Genomic DNA, 11,254 nt, shown 5'->3' with positions numbered 1-11,254 from the left:
TTTTTGCATAGCTGGCCTCTGGTGCACTTGCACTCTAAACCTCTAAAAGTGACTTTCAAAAACATCTATGCTTCAGTGAGTATTTTTTAAGTCATAAAGTTCCCTGTAAAAACATACAACATTCACATAGGAATTGCTTCTGAGGTGCAGCAGTCAAGACATAAGAATTATCATCAAGGATCGCTTAAAACCTGAAATTCTCACACACACACTCAATCTTTTTTGACCGATGTACCATATTGCATTGTGCAAGGAGAAGAACAATTTTATGACCAAGTGAGAGCTGACTGTGTGACTGTGTGATTCCAGTTGGTCGACTATACATGTGTATATGGGGTAAACTTGATGCAGAGTAAAAAATAAATACTGAAATGTAATGTGTTTACTTTATGCAATGGCATTATTTTACCACTACATAAAGAAAAGCAACATGATACTATTTTGTAGCTACAAAGACAACAGAAAAATGTGCATCTATTTTGTAAATGATTGTTTCAAACAATGGATCTATGAAAAACTATGAAAGCTCTAAAGTGTCTAGCTAACTGCTAGCATGACTTGGGCAGCGCTGCCCTAGTGCGACACCACTAAGGCCATTAAAGTATTAACCATGTTAGCAGTTCAGCAGATGTGTTTTCCTATAATAACGACAATGATGATGAAGATGACAAAAACTCGGGTGGGGATAGTTAATGAAATGACTGCAGGCTTTTAGGCAAACAACGTGAAAATGGAACACTCCATGCTAAGGCCCAGTTCAGACTGTGTCATCCAGTGAATTGTTCTTTGCCCTTCTGTGCCCAAATTTCTACTGCAAGTAGAGCTTGTAATATGGCACAAGTGGTGTCTTTTCCTGGTTTTAAAGGATGCATTATAGTAAAGTGAAGTCATTTTCTGAACTTACCAGACTGTTCTAGCTGTTCTATTATTTGCATTTACCCACTTAGTCATTACGTCTACATTACTGATTTTTATTTATCAAAAACCTCATTGTGTAAATATTTTGTGAAAGCATCAGTGGTCAACACTACAATATCGTTGTGGTATCGATATCGAGGTATTTGGTCAAAAATATAGATTTTTGATTTTCTCCATATCGCCCAGCCCTAACTGCTATGTGTTACAACAAAAAAGTTGGCTCCACAAGTGTTTTATGATAAAGACTACAGCATCTTTTAGATTCTCAAATTATTCTTTATTTGTAACTTCTCCTCAAATGGCAAAGGAGGTCAAACAGAAGTGCCAAAATATAAAAAAGTAATTTTTTATGTCATCTGAACGCACGTCTGAAAAGGGTCCTTCTTGTTTTTTTTAAAACCAAACCAAGTCAATGAGTGAGATTCGTCAATAGTGGTGATGTTTGTCAAAACTGTACACGCCGTGAATACACAACATGCTGTACAACACGCACACACACACATACACAGTCTGGCTGGCTCACACATGAACTTGCGCTTGGCTTGCAGGCGTATTCCGACTCAAAGCAACATTTTTAACAATAACATTTTGACAAGCTTGCAAAACCAGAACATACATTTTTGTCACAAATCTGCAGTACCCCCTCTCCATCTCGACTCGTCCCTCCAACCAATTTACCTTTCTTTGCTCCTCTTTGGCCAGTTGCTGCTCCAGCTGCTGCAGCTGCTGGGTGGAGCTGTCACACAGCTGGTTGTAGGTGGCCGTCAGCTCGCCCAGCTGAGCCTCTACGTGAGCACGCTCTTCTGGGGACAACCTGGAGGGTACACGAGAGGGAAGGTTAGAGCAGGCGAAGTTCATGTGTTAAATGTGTGTCTGAGTGTGTGATGCCAGTATGCTGGTTTCCCAAAGGGGCTTAACATGTCAATGATTTTTAAACTGGAGAGCTTTCCAGACCAAACATTGGTTTGTTGCTATTGTTTTTCCAGAAGGTGAATTCATTTGCACTCCGGTTACCCTTGGAAAGTGCTCTAGGAAAGCTAAAACACACCATTTGGTAAAATAGCACGCTAAAACATACCTTTCAGTACATGCATGTTACTGTTAACTTGTCCAGTGAAAGATTCTCTTTATACTTCCCACCTTCCCTCAAGGTTTTTAGTCAATTCCCCCAACTTTCCCAAATTGGAATAAACCTAAAATATTTCTAAATAACTTAGGATTTCCATGACAAGCAGCTCAATGAGAACACACTGTTTGTATAGTGTGTGTGAGTATATGTGTGTTGCTCTGTGCTTGACTCTAAGACACAGGTAAAGTCAAACAGCATGTCTGTGCAACGTGTGTTTGTCCATTCATGTGATCTAAACTTACTTGCTGGCCTGTTTTGATAGCAGGAAGACCTTAGTACTTCTTTTGGCTTCAGCCACTTCATCTTTCTTGGCTGCCAGCTGTTCACTGATGGCCTTAAGAAGAACATGCACGCATGATGTGCATTAGTACAGTACAACCACCAACCATCAATCGCAGTTTTAATATTTCAACTAAACATCAAAGTCCATTTAATTTATTGGGAACATTATCCTTCATAGATATTTATTATATATTTATAGTTTGTGGGGTGACCAAGGGTCTAATCAATGAAAACAGAGCCATAATAGTTTACAGTTCAAAAACAGATTCATGAAAACAATACTTTACAGAAAGGTGACCTGAATATATTAATGAGAATGTAAGTAACAGTGTATGTTGTTGGTTTTTTTTCTGTAATAATATGATATTGTAATGTATCAGATTAATTTGCATATGAATGTGTTTGGTGTTTTTTTGATTTTTCTCTTTTAAAGTGGATTGTTCAAGATTAATACAAAAAACAAATATATTTATTATTTACAGACAGCCCATTGGACCACTTTGATGTAAAATGCTCAAAGGCAACTTGTCTGTAAATGTAATGTGTACCACCAAAACACATTAGATTTCAGTTGTACCTGTTGAGCAGCGAGAGAAGACTCGGCGTTGGGGCCCCCAGTCCGTCCCTGGAGGCCTTTGACCCAGCCCAGCAGGTCGGAAACCTGCCCCACCCTGGCCTGCTTCTCCTCCTCCACCTCTTTCTGCAGTTTTACATCATAATTATTAAACTGTTCACTGTGTTTAGACAATCATTTGACATTCAATGAGAAGTGACTTAATCCAACCACAAATTCAAATATCAAGCAAGAGAGTGATATATTTAAACAGAGCCCGACCTCTTCTTCTTCTAGTCTTCTCAGTGCATCACTGATGTACTTTACATGCTGGGTTGTCAGGGTGACCAAGGCTGTGTAGCGTGTGCGCAAGTCCATGAACTGCAGAGAAACATCCGGAAACAATCACCAGACATCAGCGATGAACTGCATGTAGATTATATTTCTCAAAAATGTATTAGTGGTAATAATGAAAAGAGCGTGGCAGCCTCTCTACTCACCTCTTGAGTGATGGCGTCAGAGGAAGAGTGCATCCTCCTCCTTTTGACAGCTGACTTGTGTGTAGATTCTACAAAGGCTCTGTAGGTCATCAGCTGCAGTTCGTAATCCTACAGGATAGAGTCGTGGTGGGACGTAAATAAGTTAAAAAAGTAGCTGTGCAATAATAATACAAAAGAGTATTTTGGTGTTTTAAAATGTAATACTAGTTTGTAAACTGACACATATCAAATGCATTTATATTTACATCTATTCTTGTATGTTTGTAACACAGAACAATGCAATGACTAGCAGATAATTTGGACCATCACAGTGAAATAGTTCCACACAGAGCTGACCTAAAAAATACGCCAACACAATTTCACAAACTTGACATACTGTATATGAAAAACAAACAAAGAGAAAAAGTCTCTTACCTTCACAGAGGTGCAGTACTGTTTGGAGTGAGTCTGGCACTCGTCTAGTTTGGCCTGATTCTGTTCAATCTCAACTACTAATGCCTAAAGTGGGGAATCAGCCAAAAATAATATGCATCATTATATTTTGTGTCAGATACAATGTGTGTGTTGCATTTAGAATCGATCCATAGCATTTTTTATTATTATCTCTAGTTAACCACCCATTAAGTCTGTTAATCTACAGATCAAAGTCCACGAAGTCAGTGTTACTAACCGTCTGCTGGGCCAGTTGTTCAGACAGCACTCGGCTGTCGGTCTGTCCAGGCTGTGTGTTTTCTTGTCTCTCGGTCGTTTCTTCGATCCAGTTGATCAGCGCAGAATGACCATCTCTGTACTTCTGCAGGGCCGAGCCCAGAGCTTCTAGATCGGCGTGTCTGCAATTAAACAGGGAAAGACTGTCAGAACATTTAAAACAAAACAAAACCAGTTTAGTTGTGTATGTGAGTATGTGCAGTATGCATTTCCCTAAATAATTAGAGATCAGCAAACAGAGTCAAAACAACCTTACAGTACACTTCTCCTTGTGTTATTTTTTACAGAATTCTTTTTAGCATTTTAGGCCTTTATTTTTGACAGGACAGCTTAGAAATGAAAGGGGAAAGAAAGAGGGGGGATGACATGCAGCAAAGGGACGCAGGTCGAAGCTGAACCCAGGGCCGCTGAGCTCTGTGTATGGGCGCATGCTCTCCCATGTGAGCTACCCAGGCACCTATTCCTCAGGGATTGGGCGCCTGGGTGATTAGAGGAGATTAATCCTCCTCCATTTACCCCTCACTTCTCTAAATATTTTCTGTTTTTTCTCATCTTAACCCGTCTTGCTCACCGTGTCTCCATCTGTCTCTTCACCCCGCTCCACCTCTCTTCCATCTGATTGACTCTCTCCTGGTAGCGCTCCATCTCGGGGCTGCGGTCCGGGTGGAGCCTGCTGAGCTGAGACCCCGCTTCTTCGGCCCGACTTAACTCCGACTGCAGAGTCTGGAAGATGCCCTCCTGCTCGGCCAGCTCGGCCTGCCACTTCTGGAGAGAGATAAAACGGGAAAGGATGCAGAGCAAAGGTTAGAGGCAACTAATTTCCCAACATGAGTCTTGAAAGGAGTTTAGGTGACAATGGTTCCCTTACCCCAAGTTGTTCTCTGAGGTTCTGAATGGCCGTTGTGTCAGCAGGAACAATGTCCTCTTCACTCAGTCTGCTCTCGTTCTTCCTGACCTGGCTCTCCGCTTCATCCAGGATACGCATCAGGATGTCTACCGTTTTTAACCTGAGGAGGGTCAAGAGTAAAGAGACATGTTGTAAGTGAAACAGTCATGTGTATTTCTGAGTTAACCGACAAACAGAAGGAGAAAAAGCTTACTCACTTCTCTAGGTATACAGACGAGAGGTTGTGCAGTTTGTCTGTCTTCTCTACAGCCTGGTTGAGTTCAGACCGGAGGACGGGAATGCTGGAGGATGTTGGCTTCTCCTCGAAGAAACTGACGCAGCGCCGGGACACGTCACCCAAACCGGTGCACAGGGTGTCCAGCTCCGACTGCAGCTTCTGGACAAGAATGTGAATTAAAGTAAAGTGTGAGTTAAACACAAAACAAAAAAAACTCTTTATAGCTCAAATATAAAAAAGAAGATTTGTCAAGGAACATTAACCAATAAAACTCAATATTAACGTCATAAAGAGGTGTTTTTGTCCATCACAACCAGCAGATGGGGCTCAAACTGACCTCATGCTCTGCTATCTGGGCAGTATTGTCAGAACTGTAGCCCAACAGCCGGGTGGGAGGCGGAGTTTGTATTCCCCTCATCAGTCTCTGCTCGGCCTCATTTAGACGAAGGGTGATGTTCTGCAGCTCTGAAAGGTACGAACGAGAGACCGACTCATCCTTCTCCACTGTAGAGAGAGAAGAGAGACAAGAAGAATGAAGGGTTATTTTTTGGCACGCACACTAACACCTATCCATTTGCATTTTTCCTTTTGACATGCAGCGGAGTAAAAGCATAAAGTGCATGACATGAAAAGAAAAAGACTCAAGTAAAGCACAAGTATCTCAAATTTCAACTTACAGTACATGAATAAATTTATTTTACATTCCACAAGGTTTTCCCTGTCGTTATAAGACTTAAGTGCCGCACCCGAGCCGTTTTGGGCAGCCCCTAAACCGAATGAATGTAACTTAAAGACTTTTCTCCAATTGAATGATTGTAGTTGGACTTCTTGAGAAAATCTTGTCTTTAAGCTGTAGTGCGTAGTTTCTGTCTCCACCATGACAAATTCTAAGTAATGACAACAAAACTGTCTGAGCGTCCACATGATACAAGCCTTCCATGACCTTATGATCTGTTCTAGCTTTTCCAGCCTTTTAGACACATCTATAATGGTAATAAGAACGGTCCAAAATGATAAGACAAATGGACACAAACCGACAACAAAGAGACGCCAAGACAAGAGACCAAACACAACCCCAAAGAAAATAAAGAAAAAACAAAAAGAGACCCAACACGGCTACAAAGAGACGCAAAACTCCCATAAAGAGACTGTAAAATGTACGGGGAAATTGCTTTTTTTTTTTTTTTTTTAAATGAATTTGTTTTTTAAAGGAAGGATGCCTAAACCCCCCCGCAGAATATGTGCACCTGGGTCTTCCACAAAGCTAAAGAAAACACTACCAATAGTTATGCCAATATGTTTAGGAGGTATGTAGGCATCAGTGAGGGTAAGTTTGTCTCACCGGTCTCCATGTTGAGCAGCAGGTCCTGACAGTGCTCCTGGGCCTGCTGAACGTCCTTTTCCAGCTCCCGTCTTTCGCCCGGCGTGAACATGGAGCTCTCTTTGCTGTCAGACAGGAAGTCGGCCAACTGGGACTCCAGGTGATCCAAGACCTGCTGCCGCTCTGATGGAGTCTGACATCGAACCTGATGGGTGAGAACGCACGGGGAGAAGGTAAGTACGACGCAGCAGAAGAGGACCGATACAGGACAGATTATAAAAAAACAAATGAGTATGAAGACAACAAGTCTCACCGTGTCCAGGTTCCATCCGGAGACAGTCCTGATGTCTTTGAGCAGGTAGTGCCAGGACACCACACTCTTCATGTTCACATGCAGCTGATGCCACAGAGACATGACCTTCTGGTACAGCTGCTCGGCCCTGTTCACACACAAACACAACAGTGTTGAGACATTTTTAAATGAGTCAAAAGTTGACTTTATTGTTACAAATGACACTCATATTATACAGTCATACACATTATTACTACTGCTTATCTATTACCACTTGTTGACAAAATTACACCATATTGACTGATAAGAACTGCTAGATTTCTAAAATATTTTAGGAAACTCTTCTTTGGTTTTCTTCATTTTGTTTTTCGAAGTTAAATTTAGTGTTGATTCTTTCTTCGAAAAATGTGACGATCCTGAATTTTTGTGGTTATTGTGTGACAAGAATGAAAAGTACACACTTTTCCTTACTATTTCTTAACAAGTAACAATTTGGAAACAAACTTCTGACCAAAAACAGGGTTTCTACAGGTTTCATCAAGTCAACTTCAAGAGTTTTTTAGACCATTATAAATGAAATTTAAGACCTATGTCACAAGATAAAAAAGAAAGAAAAGAAAGTCATATGTCAGAGGCCAGAAACACGGTCTGAAACCATTACCTGATTTCCTCATTGTCATTCTAGGACTGGTGTCTAGATTGGCTGCAAAATAAGTTGCATGTTGGTCTAATTTGCAGTCGTAATACAGTGGCCTATATTTGGACTAGCGCCAGAAAGAACTACAATACCACAGAATAAAAACATTCTAAAGTGCTGCAGGGACATTTCACTGAAAATCAGAGGTACATCGATGTAGGAAAATTAAGACCTGTTGAAAATTATTTAAGACCTAGAACACAATTTTGAAATTTTAGACTTTTTAAGACCCCATGGAAACCCTGAAAAACATCCACACCAACGTTTGTTGTTCTGTTGTTTGCATTAAAAAAAAATAAAAAATTGTGCTCTGTGTTAGATTTCACGTATGGGTCTCACTTGCTGGCCGTGTCCATGGCCTCCTGGTTCGGAGGTGGGATGGTGAAACACACCGAGGGCACCATGGCCTCATTCCCCGTCGTACTGATCACCTTCCACTTGGTCCTCTGAGAGTTGTCCTCCAGCACACACTCCTCGCCTCGGGTTATTGTGATCTGAGCGGAGGAAAGGGGTGCAGGATGGATGCACAGGCAGAAAAGGAGAGGAAAGGGATAGATTGAGCACGAATGGAGGGGGAAAAAATGGAAGAAAGAAGGAATGGAGGTGATGGAAAGACAAGTGTTATGAGTGAGGAAGGGGAGTAAAGAGGAACAGATGAAGACAACACGAAGAACAAAATGAAAAGGAAAAGAGAAAATAAATAGAAGAAAGATGACGGAGATTAGAAGACAGAATAGATGGAGGAATGGTCAGATGAAAAAGAGGAAGAATCAGGGAGTAGAGAAGTGAAAACATGTAAACCAAAAGCAGAGCAACAAACTCATAATGCAAAAAAAGCAAAATACAAACATTCATGAATTTCATGAAGTTAGCCAAAGCCCTAAAATGATGTGACATTAGAGACCTGGACACATGAACGATGCCATGTGGACAGAAAGCAAATATTCTCCAAACTCAAAGTGAGGTTTACTGATACCTGGGCTGGGTTTTAATAAATTTACCAACAAGGAAAAAAACTGTGATTTTAAGAAGCCCAGCACAGGACAGAAAGTTCAGTTCTAAAGTAAACACAAGGCAAAGCAATGACTGTGGGGAAGGGTATTAGGGCTGCGCATAAAAAAAAAGCTACCGCTGTACTGCCTCCCCCACCCACCACCCTCTCTCACCCCTTCCCTGCACACACACATCATTAATATATCAATAATGCAAAGCTATGCACATACAGTAAAAACATGGAATGTAAATTCAAGCTTAAAGCTGTGACTCTGACTGAATGAGCCTCAGAGGTACGTGCTAAATCCAGTTCAGCTCACTGATTGCCACCTGCTCGTATCCACGCTGATGCTGTTGCTAAACTACTGAGTGGTTCCTGAAGGAGTCCATTTCAACCCTCGCCTTTACGCTCTTGTGCGGTCAGTATGAAAATTATAGTAATAAGACTGTGCTGAATAGTTGGAAGCGTCATTACATTGACATTCAAAATCTAAATCAACATTTTATTGATTTTTGGGCATATCAATTCATTCTGTTAAAGACCAGTATTTCTGCACAGCTGCAGATTAAAATTAGGCTACACCAATATTATTAGTATTGTACTATTTGCAGAATGATATTTCAGTGGTGACTGTGTAGGATTGTTTCCAAACCTGGTAATCCAAACATCTGCAATAGCTCCACAGCGTTGATAAAAACAAAATAACCACAATTTAGCATTTTGTTCAAAGAAAGAATGGACTTTTCCATTTCAATTTTAGTTTCAGGGTAGAAAATCCAATGAATGGAAGATACACAGACCCAATATACACACATTCTGTTTAACTAATTCCAAGAAACCTACCAGGGCAGGTACTAAACTCACAGTGAGCTCACGCTACCTTACCGACAGTGAAACATCAGCTGATAAGAGAGGGGCAACCAGGGCAGTGCAGTGTGTGTGCAGTGTAAGAATCTGAGGTGAGAGAGGGAGAATATAGGCAGCTATACCTGAACGTTTGTCTTGCCAGCCCAGCCGACAGACGAGAGGAAGGGAAGAGGATGAGGAAGAGGAGGAGAAGGAGGAGGGAGTGAAGGGGAAGGCAAAAAGGTCCATGAGGGTATGGAGAGAAAGGAGGAGACACAGGAAAGTGAAAGAGAGAAAAATTACTTTTGGTCATGTGAACGGTTTGTCCAGAGGTTTGGTGAATATCACACACTACTTTGTTTAAGATTACTTTCAGCTCTGTTGTGGCTTGCATAGTCCTTTTCTTTTTCTTTTTTTAAGATGAGTGACGGGGTGGTAGACATAACCACCTTCCTTCTTTACCTGAATGCAACACCTCACACACAGTATGCTTCAATGAACAAATTGACCCTGAGGACTCGAACGCTAAAAATAGCAGCACCCGGGGCTGCAGAGTGCTCATGCTGCTGGAGTGCTATAGGTGCTGGTTTTCAACTGAGCCCGCAAAGGGGATGAGACTGATGTATAATTTATTGGCTTTTAGATTCCCGGAGGACGTCACAGATCAAAGTTAGAGGATATGAGAGAGACTTCACTTGTTTCTATGTGTGTTACATAAAAGTGGCACTGAGGGGAGTCAGTGCACAACTTACTTTCTCTTCTCATTATTCATTTCTTTACTTCCAAGTGGCTACTTTTGGGCTTTTACAAAGATTCAGTCACATATTCTTCCGAAGAGAATAGCGGCAAAGATAATCTATTGTGAGAACTATGTCAGTGATACATTCTGGATCATGATTATGATGCTTATTCAGATCCAAATGTGTACTTGCCAGTTAAAATTAAGTGAAAAGAGTTGGAGCAGTTACTAAAAAAGAAAATCCACTGCAGAAGTCTATTCATCAAAATGGACCTCCTATGCTGAGAAAAGAGTTTGTGTAGACGTACTCATCAATCTAAAGACAAAACCCCCTCCATTTCACAGCATGGAAGAAGGAGCTAAAATAGAACAGCCATAATGTGGATGTGAAAGGGGGCTCGGAGAGGAAGTGCAGGGCAGAGAGGAGGCGGTTGGTGGTGAGGGTTAAAACAATAGAGTGGTGAGGTCAGTGGTGAGCTCATACTGCATACTGTCACAACCTCGTCCTGGAAGTCAAATGGTTCCTTACATTCATTAACGCAGGTGTCTGAGAGCTAAGGTGGAAAAACCAAGACTGGCTTTTTTTTTTTTTTTTTTAGCTCAACTACATTAACTCGTTTTTTAGAATCAGAAACTTACAACAACTAAAACATGCACACCCACATGTTCATGAAGTGTAATACACAGGGTTGTAGGTTCCATACCTCTATCTGTCTGTAGTCGCAGATGGCTTTGATGGGTGTTGTGGCTCCCAGGGTGCTCTCTGCGTTGCGGGGGCGGAGCTGGACCACTGTCTTGGCCCGGCCCACCAGGCTCGCCACTGTACTCCGGTACTCAATCAGCTGCTCCTTCTCCTCCTACAGGACAGAGGACATCATTCAAATTGTCAATCACTTCATGTTGTAGTTAGTTACACAGTAGTGTCGCAGTGCCAGACCCTCCTCCACGGCGTTGCGAAAGAGGCTCTGGCCAATTACAATCGTCTTAGACAGTACTAAGCGCCAGACTGAGCCATGGTGCCGCTGCCAAGTAGCCTCGGGAAGGAACTTGTTTGGGGGGGCATGTGTACGTTCAAAGGTTGTTTTAGTTGTGAAACCGAAAACTCAGATTGGACAGATAGTCTAGCTAGCTGTCTGGATTTACCCTGCAGG

At 41.7% G+C, this 11,254-nt stretch overlaps 1 protein-coding gene across 1 annotated transcript in view; it reads right to left on the bottom strand.

Moving 5' to 3' along the window:
* macf1a (microtubule actin crosslinking factor 1a) overlaps window positions 1-11,254 on the bottom strand; it is a 213,792-nt gene that overhangs the window by 71,961 nt on the left and 130,577 nt on the right. Inside the window, 16 exon segments of the mRNA XM_032536093.1 lie at window positions 1,597-1,732; window positions 2,290-2,381; window positions 2,907-3,029; window positions 3,165-3,263; window positions 3,383-3,490; window positions 3,797-3,880; window positions 4,053-4,212; window positions 4,662-4,855; window positions 4,959-5,097; window positions 5,195-5,373; window positions 5,552-5,718; window positions 6,557-6,740; window positions 6,849-6,975; window positions 7,864-8,018; window positions 9,508-9,519; window positions 10,808-10,960. Coding sequence (XP_032391984.1) covers window positions 1,597-1,732; window positions 2,290-2,381; window positions 2,907-3,029; window positions 3,165-3,263; window positions 3,383-3,490; window positions 3,797-3,880; window positions 4,053-4,212; window positions 4,662-4,855; window positions 4,959-5,097; window positions 5,195-5,373; window positions 5,552-5,718; window positions 6,557-6,740; window positions 6,849-6,975; window positions 7,864-8,018; window positions 9,508-9,519; window positions 10,808-10,960 — 2,112 coding nt within the window.

Source organism: Etheostoma spectabile, chromosome 14 (assembly GCF_008692095.1).
Source record: "Etheostoma spectabile isolate EspeVRDwgs_2016 chromosome 14, UIUC_Espe_1.0, whole genome shotgun sequence".
Lineage (NCBI taxonomy): Eukaryota > Metazoa > Chordata > Actinopteri > Perciformes > Percidae > Etheostoma > Etheostoma spectabile.
This window is presented reverse-complemented; position numbering and strand designations above follow the sequence as displayed.